The sequence below is a fragment of the Chiloscyllium plagiosum genome, unplaced genomic scaffold (assembly GCF_037043375.1).
Source record: "Chiloscyllium plagiosum isolate Xiang-an unplaced genomic scaffold, Cpla_swu_hap1 HiC_scaffold_23, whole genome shotgun sequence".
In the NCBI taxonomy this organism is placed as follows: Eukaryota; Metazoa; Chordata; class Chondrichthyes; order Orectolobiformes; family Hemiscylliidae; genus Chiloscyllium; species Chiloscyllium plagiosum.
Genome location: NW_028270161.1, coordinates 59,835,289 through 59,858,860, shown reverse-complemented (window position 1 = coordinate 59,858,860; position 23,572 = coordinate 59,835,289). Strand labels below are relative to the sequence as shown.

The following is a 23,572-nucleotide window of genomic DNA, read 5'->3' as shown; positions in this document are numbered from 1 at the left end:
TACAGGTTTAGTATCCCAGTATAAGTATATGTTAAATTTCCTTCCGAGTTACAGAGTCAACCTAAATAAAATACAACCAATTACTCAAGCTGCACATCATACAATAGCTAAGAGACAGTACATTATTGGAAAATTTACATGAAGGTACTCTTTCCTCATCTTATTGAGTGCCTCATTCAATTCAAAAGTGGAATTGGGGTTTTACAATAAGAATATACTGAGTAAAGTTGTTCCTTTATGAGTGCATAAATAGATGAGGAATTTGACAAAAAGAAAATGAATGGAATGTATATGCATTGTACATGCTTGAACACAGTGCAACCAGCAAGACAGTGCAAATGCTGGGAATTGAGCTAAGTGTGGGAGTTTAGGCTAGTGGGAGAGGGAGGCATTGCTGTGTTTTGTTCCAGGCAATTTTACAAGAAGCTGCTTTGTGGTTGAAGTGCTGCTGTTTAATCTAAGGGTCACCCTAAGTGAATACCAGGCTTTGTTGAGGAGGGCGAACAGCAACAAGGTAAGGGTAAAGTAAGACCTTCTTTATCCCCCAAGGTCCGCTCGTTGCTAAAGGGTTAGAGATGGCAGTCAGTGGAATGGTATACTCCTCTTGACAAATATACGCGATCAGGGAGCAGTCGATTGACCCTGGCGACTATGCCAGGTGGAGGTATGTCTGACGGCACCTCCTCTCAAACTATATGGATCAGCAGGAATGGCAGTTGTAAACACTGAGATGATGCAGGAGGCAGGGTGTGATAGATGATAGATGATGGATGGAAACATGGGACTGGAATATTATTATTACAGAAATATGACTGAGGAAGAGGCAGAACTGGCAGATCAATGCTCTACTTTAGGAAGACTACAAGGGGAGGCAGTGGCTTTTTTGATCAGGGAAAATATCACAGCAGTACTTAGAGAGGATATTATTGGGGGATCGAACACTGAAGCTATATGGGTGGAGCTGAGAAATAGGAAGGGGTGACCACTTTTGATAGCATTATTCTATAGGACCCCAATAATCAGCAGGAAATTCAGGAGCACATATGTAGGGAGATCGCAGATAACCGTAGGAATAATAGGATTGTAAGAGTAGGGGATTTTAACTTTCCAAACATAGACTGAGATTGGCATAGTATTAAGGGTTTGGATGGGGAGGAATTTGTTATCTGTGTTCAAGAAAACTTTGTCAATCAATATATAGCTGGCCCTCTTCGAGAAGGGGCAAAACTCAACCTCCTTTTGGGGAATAAGGCAGAGCAAATGACTAAGGTGTTAGTGGGGGAACAATTTGGAACCAGTGACTATAATTCTATTAGTTTGAAAATAGGGAAGAAAATTGGACCACAAGATAAGTTCTAAACTGGGGCAAGGCCAATTTTTTTGTTATCTGATCAAAACTTTCAAACGTTGACTGGGGAAGGCTGTTCACATGGAAAAGGACATTAGGCAAATGAAAGGTTTCCAAAGTGAGATAATGAGAGTTCAAGAACAGCATGTTTCTGTTAATGTGAAGTGCAAGGTTGGGAGTAGGAGGGAATTCTAGATGGCTAGAGATATGACTAGAGGCTCTAGTCAAGAAAAAGGAGGCATATGTCAGGTATAGATAGCTGGGATCAAGTGTATCCCTTGAGGAGTATAGGAGGTACATGAATACAGTCAAGAGGGAAATCCGGGAAAAAGAAGACATAAGATAGCTTTGGCAGATAAGGTCAAGGAGAATCCAAAGTGATTCTACAAGTATATAAAGAAAGAAAGAGTAACTAGGGAGGGAATAGGACCCCTTAAAAGTCAGTGAGACTATCCATGTGTGGAACCACAGGAGATGGGTGAGATCCTAAATGAATATTTTGTGTCAGTATTTATTGTGGAGAAAGATATAGAAGCTAGGAAACTCTGGGAAATAAATAGTGACATCTTGAAAAGAGTTCACATTACAGAAGAGGAGGCGCTGAAGGTCTTAAGACATGTGAAGGTAGAAAATTCCCCAGGATCTGGTCAAGTATATCCTGGGATATTAAGGGGAATTAAGGAAGAAATTACAGGGCTGCCAGCAGAGATATTTGTATCATCGAAAGCTACAGATGAGATTCCAGAAGACTGGAGGGAAGCTAATGTTGTGCCATTAACTAAATTTGGTTTATTGTCACATGTACTCACACGAGTACTGGGAAAAGTTTACAAGTCTCCACTTAAGTGGCGCCATCTTGGATACAAAGGTACCTAGTTCAAAGCAGAAAAATTAGGAAAGTGGGAGTTAAAAAGTAAACGTTACATGTCCTTTACAATTTTGGAAAAGATTTGTAGCTCAGGTTGTGGACCAGGTTGATAATTTAGTCACTGAGCTGGCAGATTTGTCCTCAGATATTTTGTCACCATGGTAGATAACATCATCAGTGAGCCTCTGATAAAGTGCTGGTGTTCTATCCTGCTTGCTATTTATGTGTTCTGGTCTGTCGTGGTGGGTGATATCACATCCGGTTCTTTTTCTTTGAGGTTGGTAAATGGGATCCAAATCGATATGTTTGTTAATGGAGTTTCAGTTTGAATACCAGGCCTCTCGGAATTCCTGTGCACGTCTTTGTTTAGTCTGTCCCAGGATGGATGTATTGTCCCAGTCAAAGTGGTGTCCCTCTTCGTCTGTGTGTATGGGATACTAGTGATAATTGGTCATGTCTATTGGTGGCTAGTTGGTGCTCATGTATCCTGGTGGCTAGTTTCCTGCCTGCTTGTTCAATGTAATGTTTGTTGCATTCCTTGCAGGGTATTTTGTACATGACATTCGTTCTGCTGGTTGTTGGTACAGGGTCCTTTAAATTCATCAGGAGCTATTTCAGTGTGGTGGTAGGTTTGTGGACTACCATGATGCCAAGGGGCTGGAGTAGTTTGGTCAGCATCTCCCAGCTGTATGGCAGGGTGGCTAGAGTCTCCGGGCATGTTGTGTCTTCTTATTTAGGTCTGCTGTACAGCATTTGGTGGACTGCGCTTATCGGATACCGTTGTTCCTAAATAAGTTGTATAGGCGTTTTTCCTCAGCCTCTCGTAGTTCCTGTGTGCTGCTGTGTGTTGTGGCTCATTTCAATAATGTCCTGATGCAGCTCAGTTTGTGGGTGTTGGGATGATTGCTCCTGTAGTTAAGTATCTGTGCAGTGTGTGTGGTTTTTCTGTAAATGCTGGTCTGCAGCTCTCCATTGGTTTTTCGTTCTACTGTGACATCTAGGAAGGGAAGTCTACTGTTGTTCTCTTCCTCTTTGGTGAACTTTATACTAGTAAGGATGTTGTTTATGCGTTTGAAACAGCTCCTGATAAATTTAAAAGACCCTGTACCAACAACCAGCAGAATGATCATCAAATACAAAATGCCACGCAAGGACTACAACAAACATTACATTGGACAGACAGGCAGGAGACTAGCACCAGCATACATGAGCACCAACTAGCCACCAAAAGAGATGACTAATTATCACTACTATCCATACACACAGATGAAGAGCGACACCAGTCCGACTGAGACAATACATCCATCCTGGGACAAACTAAACAAAGACATGCACGGGAATTCTGAGAGGACTGGCATTCAGACCAGAACTCCATTAACAAACATATTGAGATGGTCCCCATTTAACAACTTCTCAGAAAAAGAACCAGAAGTGATATCACCCACCACAATGAACCAAGACACATAGATAGCAAGCCAGATAGAACACCAGATTTTCATCGGAGGCTCACTGATAATGTTACCTAGCATGGTGACGAAACATCTGAGAACCAATCAACCAGCTCAGCGAGCAAACTCACAAACCGATTATATCCCGAAGTGGAAAACCAAAGAAACATAGCTAACAGCTCAACATCACAGTCCATAAGCGTCTGGCCATGCTGGACTCGCACTCCTCACAAGAGTTTGACCTCAAATTATTTTTAAAAAGACGGCAAGAAAAACCTGGGAATTACAGATCAGTGAGCCTGATGTCAGAGGTGGGTAAGTTATTGGAGGGCATTCTGAGAGACAGGATCTAAATGCATTTGGAAAGTCCAGAACTGATTAGGGATAGTCAACATAGCTTTGTGTGTAGGAAATCATGTCTCACAAATTTGATTGAGTTTTTTGAAGAAGTGACCAAGAAGGTAGAAGAAGGCAGAGAGGTAGGTGTTGTCTCCATGGACTTTCACAAGATCTTCGACAAAGTAATAGGGTTAGATCATATGGGATCCAGGGAGGGATGGCCGTTTGGATAGGGAGTGGTAGCAGAGGGTTGTTGTTCAGACTGGAGGTCTGTGACCAGTGTGGTGACACAAGGATCAGTCTTGGGTCCACTGTTGTTCATCATTTATATAAATGATTTTGATGAGAATATAAGAGGTACCATTAGTAAGTTTGTAGATGACACCAAAATTGGTGGTATAGTTGAAAAGGAAGGAGGTTTTCTAAGATTACAATGGGATCGTAATCAACTGGGCTCGTAGACAGAGAAATGCTAGATGGACTTTAATTTCGATAAATGCGAATTGTTGCATTTTGGTAAGGCAAATCAGGGCAGGACTTGCACTGTTAATGTTTGGGCCTGGAGGGTGTTGTCGAATAGGGATACCAAGAAGTGCAGGTAGCAATTCCTTGAAAGTGGCATCACAGGTAGACAGGATGGTGAAGAAAGCATTTGGCATGCTTGTCTTCAATGGTCTGAATACAGGAGTTGGGATGTCAATTTACAGCTGTACAACACATTGGTAAGGCCACGTTTGGCTTACTGTGTACAATTCCGGTTGCCTTGCAATAGGAAGGATGTTATTCAACTGGAAAGGATGCAAAAAAGATTTACAAGGATGTTACCAAGACTGGAGAGTTTGAGTTATAAGGTGAGGACATTTTTTGTGGGGAGTAGGAAACTGACACTTGGCCACTTTCTGGCATTTGGAATATGGGGACAGAAATATTGAAAGCTATGGCTCCTTTCTGGCTTATAAAATCATGCGGAGCATAGATGCGGAGCAAAGATAAGGTGCATAGCCAGAGTCTTTTCCACAGGGTAGGGAAGTGCAAAAGGAAAGGGCATTGGCTTATGGTGAGAGGGCAAGATCTAAAAGGGACCTGAGGGGCAATGTTTTCACACAGACATGTGATGTGTTTATGGAATGAGCTGCCAGAGCAAATACAATTACAACATTTAAAAACATTTGGACAGGTCCATGGATAGGAAAGGTTTAGAGGGACATGGGCCAAATGCAGGCAAATAAAACTAGTTCAGTTTAGGAGACCTGGTTCGCATGACTCTATAATATTGGGCCAGCTAAAATGGTCTTGTTTGATTCCTCGACAGGACTGGACTATGTCAATATCATCAAATGCTGAATGACATATTCGAAAAAAGCATGAACTTACATCGCATCTTTTATGTTGAACTTAATTTCAACACATTTACAGCAGTGTAATTAAACAAAATATTGTTCATCCAATTAAGGGATCCAACAAGGCTTTGTCAAAGAGTTAGGTTTCCAGTAGCATTTTGGAGAAAAGAAGACAAGTCAGGAGGTGAGGGAATTCCAGAGCTGAAGTTCTTGACATTTGATATCATGGCTGCCAAAGAAGCAACCATGAACATCAATGCTGCGTGAGAGACTGTAACTGGAAGGGCAGAAAGACCTCAAAAGGTTGTGAGATTGGAGAAGACATACAGGAGGAAGGCAAGGCCATAGAGGGATTTCACATGCAAAGTTAAGGCAAATCCAGCTTGGGATCAATATAAGTCAGCAAGTAGAGGGTGATATGGGAAGGAACATAACATGAGGTAGGATACAAGCACCAGAATTTGAAAATGCTCACATTTATGAAGGGTACAGGGTGTAAGGTCAGCTGGAGAGCCCTACCATATTATAGAGCAGTGCATCCCAATAATGCACAACTTATTTCAGCCTCAGACAGACAGAGGGCTACTGGAAATCATTTTCTAGCCCCTACTGGAATTATATCAATGAACAGAGCATTAAAAGCAAGAAGTAATTGGAGCTTACAACAAAGGCAATTAAGGGGACATCAATATTCATTTAGATTTATTCAATCAAATTAGTTTGGAAAATGCTGAAAATGTGTTGCTGGAAAAGCGCAGCAGGTCAGGCAGCATCCAAGGAGCAGGAGAATCGATGTTTCGGGCATGAGCCCTTCTTCAGGAATGAAGGGCTCATGCCCGAAACGTCGATTCTCCTGCTCCTTGGATGCGGACTGACCTGCTGTGCTTTTCCAGCAACACATTTTCAGCTCTGATCTCCAGCATCTGCAGTCCTCACTTTCTCCTAGTTTGGAAAATGACTTTGTAGAGCATTTTCACAATAGCTTCCTGGAAGAAACTATTGTGGAATTCACAAAATATGAAGCTATTTTAGATTTATATTTTCTGATTTGAAAATCTCTAAAATGTTGTGTGTATTCAAGGAGCAAACTGAAAGGACTGCATGTACACAGAAATTTTCAAGGTTCCAAAGGAGGGGCATCTCACAAACTAATGCTTTGCACAGAATACTGACGTTTTGGAAAAGTTAGCTCTACATATAAACTAATTTTTATTTGCAAAAGAAGGGAAATCGATCAAATACATGTTAGATGGGTACTTGTATTCATTGGACAGGGTGCAGAAGAGATTTACAAGAATGGTTCTAGGACAAGCTGAACAGTAATCTCAGGATTGCTACCGGTGCCACATGTGAGTGAGGCAAGGAACAGACAGCGAGTGCAGCTGAACACATGACTGCAGAGCTGGTGTAGGAAGGAAGGCTTCAGATATGTGGATCATTGGGATAGCTTCTGGAGAAGGTGGCACCTGTATAAGGAAGACAGGTCGCATCTGAACTGGAGTGGCACCAATATCCTGGAGGTTTTCCAAGAGCTCTAGGGTTACAACTGGTTTGGCAGTAGGATGGGAACCAGAGCTATGGATCAGAGGATAGAGTAACTGGTGAACAGGCAGATACAGTGTACAGAGAGTCTGTGAGGAAGGATAGACAGGGCAAACTTGCAGTCAGTGTGATGGGTTAAAGTGTGTCTATTTTAACGCAAGAAGTGTCAGGAATAAGGGTGATGAACATAGAGCATGGATCAGTACTTGGAACTACAATGTTGTGACTATTATGGAGACTTGGATATCACAGGGGCAATAATGGTTGTTGGATGTTCCAGGGTTTAGATGTTTCAAAAGGAATAGGGAGGGAGGTAAAAGAGGTGGGGGAAGTGACATTACCAATCGGGGATAGTATCACAGTTGCAGAAAGGGAAGTCATCGAGGAGGGTTTGTCTACTGAGTCAGTATGGATGGAAGTCAGAAACAGGAAAGGAGCAGTCACTTTATTGGGAGTTTTCTATAGACTCCCACCCCCCATAGCAATAGAGACACAGAAGAGCAGATTGGGAGGCAGATTTTGGAAAGGTGCAGAAATAACTGAGTTGTTGTCATGGGTGACTTCAACTTCCCTAATACTCATTGGAACCTCCTTAGTTCAAATAGCAGATGTGGCAGATTTTGTCAGATGTGTCCAGAAAGGATTCCTGACTCAATATGTAGATAGGCCTACTAGAGGGGAGGCCATATTGGATTTGGCACTTGGCAACGAAGCAGGTCAGGTGTCAGATCTCTTGGTGGTAGAGAATTTCAGTGATAATGATCACAACTCCCTGACCTTTACGATACTTATGGAGAGAGATAAGAGCAGATGGTATGAGAAAGTATTTAATTGGGGGAGGGGAGATTACAATCTTATTAGAGAGGAACTGGGGAGCATATATTAAGAGCAGGTATTTTCAGGGGAATGCAGGATAGAAATGTGGCGGTTACTTTGGGAGCACTTGCTGCAAGTGCTGGATAGGCTTGCCAACTGAGCAAAGAAGGAATGATAGGATGAAAGAACTTTGGATGACAAGAGATTAGATTAGATAGATTACTTACAGTGTGGAAACAGGCCCTTCGGCCCAACAAGTCCACACCGACCCGCTGAAGCGCAACCCACCCATTCCCCTACATTTACCCCTTTACCTAACACTATTAGCATGGCCAATTTAGCATGGCCAATTCACCTGACCTGCACATCTTTGGACTGTGGGAGGAAACCGGAGCACCCAGAGGAAACCCACGCAGACACGGGGAGAATGTGCAAACTCCACACAGTCAGTCGCCTGAGTCGGGAATTGAACCCGGGTCTCTGGCGCTGTGAGGCAGCAGTGCTAACCACTGTGCCACCATGCCGCCCGATGTAGAGATGTAGAACATCTAGTTAAGAGCAAGAAGGAAATTTACTTAAGGTTGAGGAAGCAAGGATCAGACAGGGCTTTAGCAGGTTACAAGGTAGCCAGGAAGGAACTGAAGAATGGACTTAAGAGAGATAGAAGGTGGCATGAAAAAGCTTTAGCGTGTAGGATTAAGGAAATCCCCAAGGCATTCTACACTTATGTGAGAGAAAAGAGGATGGCCAGATTGAGGGTAGGGCCAATCAGGGATAGTGAAGGGAACTTGTGCCTGGAGTCGTAACAGGTAGGGGAGGTCCTTAATGAATACTTTGCTTCAGTATTCACTAGTGAGAGTGACATCATCATTTGTGAGGATTGTATGAAACAGTTTGTTATGCTCGAACAAGTTGATGAAGATAGATAAACTCCCTGGCCCAGACTGGATATACTCAAGATCACTATGAGAAGCAAGGGAGAGACTGAAGCGCCTTTGGTGATGATTTTGCATCCTCACTGTGCACTGGAGTAGTACTGGATGATTGGAGGGTGGTAAAAGTTACTCCCTTGTTCAAGAAAGGGAATAGGGATAATGCTAGGAACTACAGACCAGTCAGCCTTACATCAATGGTGGGCAAATTATTGGAGAGGATTCTGAGAGACAGAATTTATGATTATTTTGTAATCATCAGATTATCAGCATGGCTTTGTCAGGGACAAGTCATGCCTCACAAGCCTTATTGAATTCTTTGAGGATGTGACAAAACACATTGATGAAGGTTAGAGCAGTGGATATGATGTAGATGGATTTTAGTAAGGCATTTGGTAAGGTTCCCCAAGGTAGGCTCATTCGGAAAGTAAGGAGGCATGGGATACAGGGAAATGTGGCTGTCTGGATAGAGAATTGGCTGGTCCATAGAAGACATAGGGTGCTACTAGAGGGAAAGTATTCAACCTGGAGCTTGGTGACCGCATGGATCTGTTCTGGGACCACTGATCTTTGTGATTTTTATAAATGACTTGGATGAGGAAGTGGAAGAGTGCGTTAGTAAGTTTGTCGATAACACAAAGGTTGGTGGAGCGGTGGTGAGTGTGGAGTACTGTAGTACGTTGCAATGGGACGCTGACAAGATGTAGAGCTAGGCTGAGAAGTGGCAGATGAAGTTCAACCTGAAGTGATTCATTTTGGAAGGTGGAATTTGAATGCAGATTACAGGGTTAAAGGCAGGATTCTTGGCAGTGTGGAGGAACAGAGGAATATTGGGGTCCGCGTCCACAGATCCCTCAAAGTTGCCACCCAAGTTGATAGGGTTGTTAAGAAGGCGTATGGTGTGTTGGGTTTTATTAGCAGGGGGATTGAGTTTAAGAGCTGCAAGGTTATGCTGCAGCTCTATAAAGCCCTGGTTAGACCACACTTGGAGTATTGTGTTCAGTTCTGGTCACTTCATTATTGGAACATTGTGGAAGCCCTAAAGAGGGTGTAAAGGAGACTTACCAGGATACTGCCTGGATTGGAGGGCATGTTCTATGAAGAAAGTTAAAGGAGCTCGGGCTTTTCTCATTGGAGTGAAGAAGGATGCGAGGTGGCTTGATAGAGGTGTACAAGATAATGAGAGTCATGATTCAGAGATGCTGGTGTTGGACTGGGGTATACAAAGTTAAAAATCACACAACACCAGGTTATAGTCCAACAGGTTTAATTGGAAGCACACTAGCTTTCGGAGCGACGCTCCTTCATCAGGTGATTGTGGAGGGCTTGATCGTAACACAGAATTTATAGCAAAAATTTGCAGTGTGATGTAACTGAAATTATACATTGAAGAATTGATTGTCTGTTAAGCCTTTCATCTGTTAGAATACAGTGATAGTTTCACTTCTTTCCTGTGTAAATCACAAAACCCTTTTTTTTAAAGTTGCATTCTCGGGTTAGCTGTTAACAATGGTGATAGCTAGACAATATGTTGAAGGTGTAAAACTCTGTTATTTCACTTTTTAGATTGGAATCAATCTAAACATCAGGTCATAGACAGAGAACACAGGGGGCTAACACCTTCAACATATTGTCTAGCTATCACCATTATTTTTTTTTAGATTAGATTACATTACAGTGTGGAAACAGGCCCTTCGGCCCAACAAGTCCACACCGAACCGCCGAAGCGCAACCCACCCATACCCCTACATTTACCCCTTACCTAACACTGCGGGCAATTTAGCATGGCCAATTCACCTGACCTGCACATCTTTGGACTGTGGGAGGAAACCGGAGCACCCGGAGGAAACCCACGCAGACACGGGGAGAATGTGCAAACTCCACACAGTCAGTCGCCTGAGGCAGGAATTGAACCCGGGTCTCCGGCACTGTGAGGCAGCAGTGCTAACCACTGTGCCACCGTGCCGCCCACAGCTAACCCAAGAATGCAACTTTAAAGAAAAGGGTTTTGTGATTTACACATGAAAGAAGTGAAACTATCACTGTATTCTAACAGATGAAAGGCTTAACAGACAATCAATTCTTCAATGTATAATTTCAGTTACATCACACTGCAAATTTTTGCTATAAATTCTGTGTTATGATCGAGCCCTCCACAATCACCTGATGAAGGAGCGTCGCTCTGAAAGCTAGTGTGCTTCCAATTAAACCTGTTGGACTATAACCTGGTGTTGTGTGATTTTTAAGATAATGAGAGGCATAGATAGAGTGGATAGCCAGAGACTTTTTCCAAGGGCAGAAATGTCTATCATGAAGGGGCATAATTTTAAAGTCATTGGAGTAAGGTTTAGTGAAGATGTCAGAGTTCGGTCCTTACACATAGAGTGGTGATTGCATGGAATGTACTGCCAGCAGTGGTAGTAGAGTCAGATAAATTATGAACATTTAAGCGACTCTTGGACAGGCACGTGGATGATTGTAAAATGAAGGGTATGTAGATTAGTTTGATCTTAGTAGGGTACAAGGTTAGTAGGATACAAGGTCGGCACAATAGCTAGGGCCGAAGGAGCCTGTACTATCCTGTACTGTTCAATGTTCTATGAATGAGATTTCAATTAAATGGATAGACTGGTGAAGCTGAACATAGAGTCATGGAGGTGTGCAGCTTTAAAACAGACCCTTCAGTCCAACTCATCCATGCTGACCAAATATCCTAAATTAATCTAGTCCCATTTGCCAGCATTTGACCCATATCCCTCCAAACTCTTCCTATTCATATACCCATCTAGATGCCATTTAACTGTTTTAACAGCACTGGCCTCCACCACTTCCTCTGGTAGCTCAGTCCATACATGTACCATTCTTTGCATGATAAAGTTGCCCTTTAAATCTTACCCTTCTCACCTTAAACCTATGCCCTCTAGTTTTGGACTCCCCCACCCCTGGAAAATACTTGGAAGTGCATGGTAAAATGGGCAAAGTCAGCATAGCTTGATCAAGGGGAGGTCATGCCTGACAAATCTGTTAGAATTCTTTGAGGACGCAACAGCAAGTTAGACCAAGGAGAGCCAATGATTGTTATCTACCTGAACTTCAAGAAGGCCTTCGATCAGGTGCTGCACAAGAGGCTGCTGAATAAGATAAGGGCCCATGGTTTTAGAGGCAAGGTACTCGCATAGATAGAAGATTGGCTGTCTGGCAGAAGGCAGAGAGTGGGGTTAGAAGGGTCCTACTCAGGATGGAAGCCGGTGACAAGTGGTGCTCTGCAAGGGTCAGTGTTGGGACCTCAATTTTTCACTTTATACATTAATGGTCTGGATGAAGGAACTGAGGGCATCCAAAGATGTCAAAGATAGGTGGGAAGTTTAGGAGACCGTATTGTTGAAGAGGAGAGTATGAAACGGACTGGTAAGCTAAAGGAGATACTTGTTAGGAAGGAAGATGTGTTGGGCATTTTGAAAAACTTGACAAGTCCCCTGGGCCTGATGGGATATATCCTAGGATTATGTGGGAAGCAAGAGAGGAAATTGCAGTACCGTTGGCAATGATCTTTTCGTCTTCACTGTCAACGGGGGTGGTACCAGGGGACTGGAGAGTGGCGAATGTTGTGCCCCTGTTCAAAAAAGGGAATAGGGATAACCCTGGGAATTACAGGCCAGTTAGTCTTACTTCGGTGATAAGCAAAGTAATGGAAAGCGTACTGAGGGATAGGATTTATGAGTATCTGGAAAGACACTGCTTGATTAGGGACAGCCAGCACGGATTTGTGAGGGGTAGGTCTTGCCTTACATGTCTTATTGAATTCTTTGAGGAGGTGACCAAGCATGTGGGTGAGGGTAGAGCAGTGGATGTGGTGTATATGGATTTTAGTAAGGCATTTGATAAGGTTCCCCACGGTAGGCTTATGCGGAAAGTCAGGAGGCATGGGATAGTGGGAAATTTGGCCAGTTGGATAGAGAACTGGCTAACCGGTCGAAGTCAGAGAGTGGTGGTAGATGGTAAATATTCAGCCTGGAGCCCAGTTACAAGTGGAGTTCCACAGGGATCAGTTCTGAGTCCTCTGCTGTTTGTAATTTTTATTTATGACTTGGAAGAGGGAGTCGAAGGGTGGGTCAGTAAATTTGCAGACGATACGAAGATTGGTGGAGTTGTGGATAGTGAGGAGGGCTGTTGTCGGCTGCAAAGGGACTTAGATATGATACAGAGCTAGGCTGAGAAGTGGCAGATGGAGTTCAACCCTGTCAAGTGTGAGGTTGTCCATTTTGGAAGGACAAATAAGAATGCGGAATACAGGGTTAACGGTAGGGTTCTTAGTAAGGTGGAGGAGCAGACAGATCTTGGGGTCTATGTTCATAGCTCTTTGAAAGTTGCCACTCAGGTGGATAGAGCTTGTAAGAAGGCCTATGGTGTATTGGCGTTCGTTAGCAGAGGGATTGAATTCAAGAGTCGTGAGGTGATGTTGCAGCTGTACAGGACCTTGGTAAGGCCACATTTGGAGTACTGTGTGCAGTTCTGGTCGCCTCACTTTAGGAAAGATATGGAAGCTTTGGAGAGGGTGCAGAGGAGATTTACCAGGATGTTGCCTGGAATGGAGAATAGGTTGTATGAGGATAGGCTGAGAGTGCTAGGCCTTTTCTCGTTGGAACGGTGAAGGATGAGGGGTGACTTGATAGAGGTTTATAAGATGATCAGGGGAATAGATAGAGTAGACAGTCAGAGACTTTTTCCCTGGGTACAACAGAGTGTTACAAGGGGACATAAATTTAAGGTGAAGGGTGGAAGATATGGGGGGGGATGTCAGGGGTAGGTTCTTTACCCAGAGAGTGGTGGGGGCATAGAATGCGCTGCCTGTGGGAGTGGCAGAGTCAGAATCATTGGTGACCTTTAAGCGGCAATTCGATAGGTCCATGGATAGGTGCTTAAGCTAGGACAAATGTTCGGCACAACATCATGGGCCGAAGGACCTGTTCTGTGCTGTATTGTTCTATGTTCTATGAGACTGGACAAAAATGTGGCAGATGGAATACAATGTGGGAAAATGAAGTTATGCACTTTGACAGGAAGAAGAGAGGCACAGACTATTTCAAAAATGGAGAGAAAATTCAGAAACCTGAAGCGCAAAGGGATTTGGAAGTCCTTGTCCAGGTTTCTCTTAAGGAAAACTTGCAGGTTGAGTTGATAACTACAAAGGCAAAGACGATGTTGTTTTTCATCGCACAAGGACTAGAATATAAAAGCAGGGATGTACTTCTGAAGCTTTATAAAGCTCTGGTCAAACCACATTTAGAGTATTTTGAACAATTTTGGGCTCCATACCTCAGGAAGGATGTACTGGCGTGGGGAAGGTCCAGAGGAGAATGATACCAGAAATGAAAGGCTTAACATAGAGGAACGTTTGAGAACTTTCGGCTGTACCCAGTGGAGTTTAGAAGGATGAGGAGGGATCTAACTGAAACTGACAGAATACTGAACAGCCTGGACAGAATGGACATTGGGAAGATGTTTCCATTGGCAGGAGAGACAAAGACCCGAGGTCACAGCCTTAGAGTAATGGGAATACCTTTTAGAATGGAGATAAGGAGAAACTTCTTTCGCCAGAGAGGGGTGAATCTGTGGAATTCATTGCCACAGAAAGATGTGGAAGCCAGGTCGTTGAGTACATTTAAAACATCGAGATATGTTCTTGATTGCCAAGGGAATCAGACGTTCCAGGGAAAAGGGGTTGAAAAGAGATGGAAATGTGTTGCTGGAAAAGCGCAGCAGGTCAGCCAGCATCTAGGGAACAGGAGAATCGACGTTTCGGGCATTAGCCCTTCTTCAGGAATGGGGTTGAAAAGCCTATCAGCATGATTAAATGGCAGAATAGAGTTATGGGCCAAATGGCCTGATTTCTGCTCCTATGTCTTATGAAAAGACTTTGTCTATTCATCCTATCCATTCCGTTCATGATTTTATAAACTTCTATAAGGTCACCCCTCAGCCTCCAGTGCTCCAGGGAAAATAGCCCCAGCCTATTCAGCCTCTCTGTATCACTGAAATTCTCCAACTCTGGCAACATCCTTGTAAGTCTTTTCTGAACTCTTTCAAGTTTCACAACATCTTTACAATAGCAAGGAGATCAGAAATGAATGCAGTATTCCAAAAGTGGCTTAACCAATGTCCTGTACAGCTGCAACCTGACCTCCCAACTCCTATATTCAATGCACTGACCAACACAGGCAAGCATACCAAATGCCATCTTCACTATCCTATCTACCTGCAACTCCACTTTCAAAGTACTATTAACCTGCTCTGTTTGGTTGCTTTGTTCAGTAAAACTCTCCAGGACCCTTAATTGTATAAGTCCTGCCTGGATTTGCCTTACCAAAATGCAACACCTCACATTTGTCTAAATTAAACTCCATCTGCCACTCCTCAGCCCATTGGCCTATCTGATCAAGGTACCATTGTACTCTGAGGTAACCTTCTTTGTTGTCCAGTACACCTCCAATTTTGGTGTCATCTGCAAAGTAACTAACCATACCTCCTATATTCACATCCAAATCAATGACAAAAAGCAGTGGACGCAGCACCTATACATGCCACACACCACTGGTCACAGGGCCTCCAGTCCAAAAGCAACCCTCCACCACCACCCTCTGTCTCCTACCTTCAAGCCAGTCCTGTATCCAAATGGCTAATTTTCCCTGTATTCCACATGATCTAACCTTGTTAAGCAGTCTACCACGCAGAACCTTGTCTAATGCTTTACTGAAGTCCATAAAGAGCACATCCACCTGTCTACCTTCATCAATCCTCTTCAAAAAAACTCAGACAAGTTAGTGAGTCAGTAGTTCACATGCACAAAGCCATATTGACTATCTCTGATCAGTCCTTGCCCTTCCAAATACATGTAAATCTTGTCCCTCAGAATCCACTCCAACAATTTGCCTACCACTGATATCCGGATCATCAGTCTACAATTCCCTGGCTTTTCCTTACCACCTTTCTTAAATAATGGCACCATGTTACCCAACCTCTGGTCTTCCAACACCTCACCTGTGGTTGTGTTCACTTTTAAAGGAAAATGGTCAAAATCAGGTGAGGTCTTGACAGAGTAGATTGGGAGAAACTGTTGCCATTGGTAGAAGGATCAAGTATCAGAGAACAGCAATTGGTAAAAGAACCAGAGTCATGTGGAAAAATACTTACCAGTGAACAATTAGGACGTGATCGTGGTGGGAGAATCTGATGAAAGCAAATTTAGTTACAGTTCCTATAAAAAGATTGGATAAGCATCTGAAGAGAAAACAATTGCAGGGCATCGAGAAACTTCAGGAAAGTTTGACTTTCCGAGTAATATTCTCTCCTGCTGTAACCATTCTATCATTTGATTCTGTGGTGACGAGCATTAACTGGGAATTCTATATAAAGAATACTATATACAGAGATAATCTGAAACTCAGTTCGTTAGATTTGGACGTGTACTTTTGCTACATAGATCTTTTATAACACTGATAACTTTTTTAGTTAAAGACAAGATACAAGTTCTATTCTTGCACCACATGACTTGTTAGAACATAAGATAGATGTGAAATCGGAAGGAGCAGGGAATAGATTCTTGGGCAAATCCCAGAGGTAACAATGCCATAGTGGGAACTGTTACAACTGCATAAGTTTCTTGGACATAACTTATTGGATAGGAATGGAACTAGACGTGAAGGTTTTGCCAAACAGCTATATATTGGAGGGCAGGTATTGGAGGAGGATGGAATGACCAGCACATTAAATTGTTGCATTAGAAACTATACTCCCCAAATGAAATCTAGATTAGACAATAATCAATGGAATTGATTCAAGCATGCAGAAAATTGCAATAAAATTGTAAATTCTGTGAACTGCTGAATACTTAGAATAACTTCAAAATGTCCAGTAGCTGCTAAATTATATATGTAATACAATTGTTAATGTTCTTACCTGACTGCATATTTCTTCTATGAAGATCAATAGTATCAGTGTTGCCTTCAGCTGTTGTAACTATCAACTGTGTTTCTATAAAGTTTCTGGAATTTATCTGAAAATAATTGTACAAAATGTTTGTTTTTATATGATTGATCACTAAATAAAGAGGTTGAAATCATTTTCTGGAATTTCCCAATTTATTTCTGGTGGCTTCAGATTGTGCACTGAAGCTGGTATAAACATCCAGACTCGATTTTGCAAAAATCATAGATCATGGCAAGGTCAACAGTTTGACCTATCTCAGCTAATTCTCTAGCCTTTTTCCAATTGACCAGTTATTTTAGAACAACAGACTGCTCAACTGGATTTTAATATATAGGGAGACTGGGTTCGCCAGTGGGAAAGGTGTTTAATTTAACTCAAGGCAGTGTTATTTATGCATGAGAGAAGGGAGAATGCCCTACATTCCTCAGGGAAATGCATCAAAGGAAGGTAAGGAAAGAGACCTAGCAATTGTAATGCAAACATCTTTAAAGGTTCTCTAAACAAGAATACATTTATGTGTTTGTAAGATGAGGTGTACTTCCTTTTCCAAGTAGAAGGCCTTGGTCAGCCCCCACTTGGAATTTTGTGTCCAGTGTAAATTCCTCACAAAATGGACTATGTTGAGGGCTGGAAAGGGTCAAAAGAGGGGTATTAGATGAATTCCCAGAACAAAGCACCTTATTTATCAAGATAGGCGAAAACAGTTGGAATTCTACAGTTTAGAGAGGTGTGGACTAAAGGTCTCATTGAGGTTTAAAAAAATTAATAAAGCAATAGATTTACATGCCAGTTAGCAGTTTACCCCAATTGGATATGTTGGGAAAAGCCAGGGTAACAATTTTAAGTTGGGTGTAAGTGAAGACCTAGGTTAGCTTTCAGGAGGTGATACTTTACCCTGTATAGTGGAAGTGAACAGACTATTAGTGTGGTGGATGATGATTGATTGAAGTTCTTCACATGAAAACTGAACCTATTTGGTTGAGGTGAACTTCACCTTTTACAAATGTGGGAATTTCAGAGAATTCAGTGCTAGTCAGATTTGCTATTTGTATCTGGGAATTTTTTAAAAAATTATAAAACGTGCAAATTCTTCACAGCTGCTAAATACAAAATATATCCTCAAACAAGTCTGAACAGCTGAAAAAACTGGAAGTTCTTCACACAAATAGAACCAACAATACTCTTCTGACGTTTCATTTCAGTTCAGTTAAATTTTCAATAATAGTGACATTGGTCATTACTCCTGTCCCTATGTCACTCTGGACTTTTACCCCCTTCAAAACTACCTCTCCATAATATTTCTCCACAAAGTATCACTGCTTGTCTGCCCATTTCACCATTTTATGTGCTCTTGAGGTCTGCTACTATAATGGTCAATACTTAGTGTTTTCATGTTTTATCTACAAGCTTCAAAATTCTATGTCCTTTACCCAATACTATTATATAACAGGAAAAGCAATGATTTGCACTGCTGCCTCACAGTAGCAAGGACTCTGGTTTAATTCCACTCCTGGGCAACTCCAAGGGGTTGGCAAACAGGGATTCCACAAGAATATTTTCCACAAAATTTTATATATAAAAAACTGTAATGGCAAATGTGGTAAAGAAGGTATATTGAATAAAAATTGATTTGTACTACATCTTCTGCAATGACGAAGTTGAATTGACATTCTTTCTCAAATTGTATGACTCAAGGACACTTTTCACTGGAAATATTCCATGTTTTAAAAGATTCTTAATTACTTTTCAAAATACCTCATTTGGTTTCTCAACAGACCCATGGGTTCCCTACTGCTCTTGCAAACTGACCCCTAGGAGCTGGAAGCAGTGAACACGTTGGGGACCTGACTGGAGCTCCTTACTGAAGTTTTCCCACCTCAATCTCTCTGGCCGATCAGAAGACTGGCAGCTGATCTATTCCTACAGCTTTTATCCTGGAAGGATGACCATTACTAAGACTGTACCCATCCAGAAAATGGCATGGATTCTCTCCTCATACCAGCCTTGTTGATCACAGTGACATCGTGTTGTCAAGAGCCAGGAATGTGTTTTTTCTCAGGGGCAGCCCTAGATACTGTGTCAGAGGAGGGCACTTCCATAAGCCCACAGCAAAGCCACCAGTTTACAACCAGAGGTTACCCTGTGCAGCAGAGGATCCACTTCCCAATGTCAGGAGCAGAAAGAGGCTCTAAAATAGTTGTTAGGCCACAGGAGCCTGAATGGGTCTTGGAGTGGGAAGGTCATCCCATTCTCCACTTTTCTTGCTGCTGAGGGAATACCACAATGTTGTGATTCAAATGGTGTAGGAACAACTCCTGGAAGGGACTCGGAACATAAATGGATACAAGGTATATTACCAAAGTAATTTGCAGCTGTTGTGCTTCAGTACAGACAGAATGCCTGTAGCTAATTCTACTCCTGCTGAGTTTTTAAACATGAAATTACAAGCTCATGCTTCCAAACATTAGCAGCATACTTTTTTTGAGACCCAGGTCTGAGCAGAGCCACTCAGCAGCTTTTGCTATGAGCAAAAGTGAAACAAGTTGGAGGAACAATGCTGACACCAGTGCTGCAATGCCATTCAATTTACTTGTTTGATTCTGCCGAATTGTTCAGCCTCTTGTCTGATGTCAGCTGCAAAAACAAGCAATGAGCTTACATCACACTTTTCCATGCATTTTTTAATCTATCTAGCATATAAGAAATAAATGTCTTCTTAACTGATCTTCAAAATAATGGATGAAACAGACCGCTGTACTTACAATTGTTCCTGAGTTGATTTCTGCACGTACAAAATGAGGCTGTGGAGGCACTGGCCCATTGGACATCCGAATTCTTTGCTGAAGTTGGCCCTGGGCAAAGACTAAGAGGGGAGTGACTTTCTGAGTGTACCTTTCACTAGTAAACAGACAAAGCAAAAAATCAGCATTAGTAAAATGATGTTGTGATATACTGAATTAAAGAGAGGTAAAGACAACAATAGCAATGCAACATTACCTCCACCTCATTGGGAGTCAGCCATGATCACAGAGACAGCATTCCCTAAGGCAGTCTAAAGGGCGTTCAGTCTCCATTCCTCACAAAAGGGCCATGGGCCTGTAAGGCAGTCCTAACGTCCCCAGTGATTCCCCTGGTCAGATCTGTCCTACAACTGATGGGGTTTTCTACCTAAGACATCCTGCATTTTGCATTATATTTAACTCTCCAGAGCACCTCCTTGTTGTGATTTTGCTGAAGTTTCAAAAATGTTTCAGCAGCACCTGTTTCTCCTGGTTGGGGGTTCAAAGCAACCTGCTCTCTGATTGGGCTGGCAGCATCAGGAGCTCACTTGCTGCCCTTAATTGGATGGCTTGCTTGAGGTCATCAATTAGAAGACCACCTCCAGTAATCACCAAGTCGGTTATATTGCCAGCAGGCACAGATTCAAGGCTTCTCCTCCGTCGAAGTGTCAGGTGTCAAGCCAACAAATTATGTTACATCTTTGATAAACTAGCACCCACAAGAATTTGGTAGCTGTACATCGATTGCATTCTGTATGGATTTCAAATTCATAGCAAATTTTCATGTTTCATTTGACTGAAACTCATCTCTCCTATTAACATAACAGCAAAAACACTGATAAAATGAGACAGAAATTATACTATCACTCACTGAGTAACTGCATTGAAGTACATGGCTAAGTAGGCCAAGGACTCCCACTTTTTTTGATGACAGAGCAATTCTAGAGAGTAAAGTGTTATGGCGCACACTAAGTTTAAGTCAACCACATTTGTATTATCAAATGGCTGTTCAAATTTCAAACTGAATCCACCGTGATCATCTGATATATCCCCTACGCAGCTAGAAACACTAAAGATGCCATCTGGATCAACAAACTGTTCAAGAAAACACAAAAAGAGAAAATTAGCCATTCCATAAAAATATTCAAAAAGATTTACATTATCTGAAAACGAACTGAACTACCATTAAATATATTTGATATTCATATTCATCACAGTAAAAGCATGGAGATGGAATTGACAAAACTGATGTTTGCTAAAAGGAAAATATTTTCACATTGCAATTCGACGAGAAGGGAGATGGAGAGGCAGTGACGAATTCGAGGGTTAAAGGATTCCAAAGGCAAGGTGGCCAATGGTGGAGCAATGAACACATGGACTGCCCAAAGGCCAAAATTAGAGACGTGCAAGTATTTCTCAGGACTGTAGACCTTAAGGGGCTTACAGAACTAGGAAGGGAAAATGCCATGGAGAGATTTAAAGGCAAATGTGTGAATTTTAAATACAGGTCAAAGTAGTTCAGAGTGTGCAGGAATCATGGGTAAACAACTCCCAGTGCCACTTCTCAGCTGATCACCCATTAAATTTCAGGACTCCACTGACATAATGTTTCTCCAAATTCCTCAGGTCTAGAGAAGAGCCAACAATTCTTCTATCTTCATCATTACTACAAATAGAGCAGCAAAACCTCCCAGGAATTTCCTGACCTTAAACTAAACATTTCAGTCTCATTAATTTAATTGTGATGCTATTACCTTGATAATATTATCTGTGTTCTGTAGTTGTAGTATCATATCAATGAGATTCTGCGCAGCCAAGTTGAATGGCAGACAGAAGATATTCTTCACTCTGTTTGTAGTTAAAATGTCAGATTTCGATGAGTCAATACTGCCAATGTACACCATCACAAGATGTGCACAGTTCCACAGAAGTCGACATGTATTTTGCAAAGCTGTCCAATGGCCTCCTCGATGTGCAAGAACCTAAAATTACATAATAACTTTTCAATTAAAAATGTAATCAGAGTAATATTATTTATGAGGAGAGATTGACTGGATTAGGATGGTTTTCACTGGAGTTCAGAACGAGTGAGAGGGATCTCATAGAGACTTACAAAATTCTAACAGGACTAGATAGGGTAGATGCGGGAGGATGTTACCAGTGGTGGATGCGTCTGGAACCAGGGGTCACAGTCTGAGGATTCGAGGTGAATGATTTAGAATGAAGATGAGGAGACATTTCTTCACCCAAAGAGTGGTGAGCCTGTAGAATTCATTACCACAGGAAACAGTTGATGCCAAAACATTGAATGTATTCAAGAGGCAGCTATGGATAGCACTTGGGTGAATGGGACCAAAGGTTTTGGGAAGAAAGCAGGATTAGGCGATTGAATTGGATAATTAGCCATGATCATGATGAATGGCAAAGCAGGCTCGAAAGGCCAAATGGCCTCCTCCTGCTCCTATCTTCTGTTTCTACGTTTCCATATTGCAGTGTCATTTTCACCTAATGAGACTGTTTTTTATAATAACTACGGAGTAGATTCCCAGCATCTGTCTAGTTTGCTTTTATTTCTTTATAAAGAGAATAATACTTTAGGATTTCTGTTCTGTGCAATGCTAGGGGTCATAACTTCAAGATTATCAGCAAGAGAGCTAGGACAGGTGAGAAAAAACTACTTTGTTCAGAGAGTGGTGGAGGATTCTATAAGAGGTTTCAAAAGAGAGTTGGATATATGTTTGAAACTGATGAATTTAGATGGTTATGGAGATAGGATTGAAGAATGGGACAATCTGGGTAGCTCTTTTGGTAGCTGGTGCAGATGCAATGGGTCAAATGGCCTCCTATACAGTAAATTACTTTAAATGGGCAATTAATTGCAAAACCATTGAAGTGCTGATAGTGCTTCTCACAACTGTCATTCCTGATATTTATCAAAGTCTAATTAAAGGAATAAATATTTAAGCAAAATAATGAACTGCAGATGCTGAAGAGATCTGAAACAAAAACTGAAATTGCTGGAGAAATTCAGCAGGTCTGGCAGCATCTGTGGAGAAGAACCGAATTAATGTAATGTATCGAGTCCAGTGACCCTTCTTACTGCACTAAATACATTAACTCTGCTTTCTCTCCATAGATAGGAACATAGAAATAGGAATAGGCCATTCAGGCCTTGAGCCTGTACTGCCACTTGATGAAATTATGGCTGTTCTGTGGCCTAACTCTATCTACCGATCTTTGGCTCATATCCCTTAATACCTTTGCTAAAAAAAATGCTGCCAGACCTGCTGAGTTTCTCCAGAAATTTGTTTTTGAATAAGTATTTAATTTGTCTCCACCACCAATTGCAAAGCATAAAGCATGGTAGAAAGGTACAACCAAGAGGCCAATTTAAGTATAGAGAAAACCTTCCTTTATATTTCTGAAAAGTTAATGGAAGCATTGTCATTATGTTGTTTAAACTTGGGGGAATATCCATATATAGAATTCTTCAAATTTCATTAAGCAAGTTAGCTCATGAAGATGACCCTCATTTACTCCTCTTTCTCTGGAGTCTCAACTTCCACTTTTTTACCATAGGATAACCCATTTCAAAGGAGTATCTTTGTAATGAAGAAGGTACTGACAGCATGAATAAAAGAATAAAGGCTCAAAGTATTTGACAGAGACATGTAATTATCTCCAAGTTGAGCTTTGCTCAGGAACTGGAGGTGTCAGCAGTGGCTCGTATCTTCCACTGGCATCAAAATCCTCCAACCTGAGCAGTGGCCAGCGATTGCAAAATGCAATGACGGAGGACTCAACAAAGAACAGAAATAATCCTCACAGAATCAATTATCAATTTATGATCCAGGCATCATCCAAGTGCACAGATGGTAACTAAAATTTAAAAAGCATCCAGCAATTTTGTTTAATCTAAATCAGCAACCAGTTATTTCCAATAATATTACAAATGATCTTAAGCAAGATTCAACTTTAGATTAGGCAGTTCACCAAAGATGCCAGTGCACTTCTTCTGATGGGTGGCAGAACGAATATCTATCAATGATTCTATGAGCAGAAAAGTTAACACACAAGCCAAGAAAAACTCTTTACAAAGCTGAGTCGTGAGTGCTCATGTGACCACTCTATTATTTCTTTAATGGGACATGAACGAGATAATTATTCTCCATT

At 41.8% G+C, this 23,572-nt stretch overlaps 1 protein-coding gene across 1 annotated transcript in view; it reads right to left on the bottom strand.

Moving 5' to 3' along the window:
• The window catches only part of cfap54 (cilia and flagella associated 54), a 527,984-nt gene that overhangs the window by 243,631 nt on the left and 260,781 nt on the right, over positions 1–23,572 (bottom strand). The window contains exons 37-40 of the mRNA XM_087999737.1: positions 21,154–21,381; positions 20,271–20,494; positions 19,382–19,517; positions 16,590–16,686 (exon numbers count right to left, since the gene is read on the bottom strand). Coding sequence (XP_087855863.1) covers positions 16,590–16,686; positions 19,382–19,517; positions 20,271–20,494; positions 21,154–21,381 — 685 coding nt within the window. The remainder of the gene's footprint in view (positions 1–16,589; positions 16,687–19,381; positions 19,518–20,270; positions 20,495–21,153; positions 21,382–23,572) is intronic.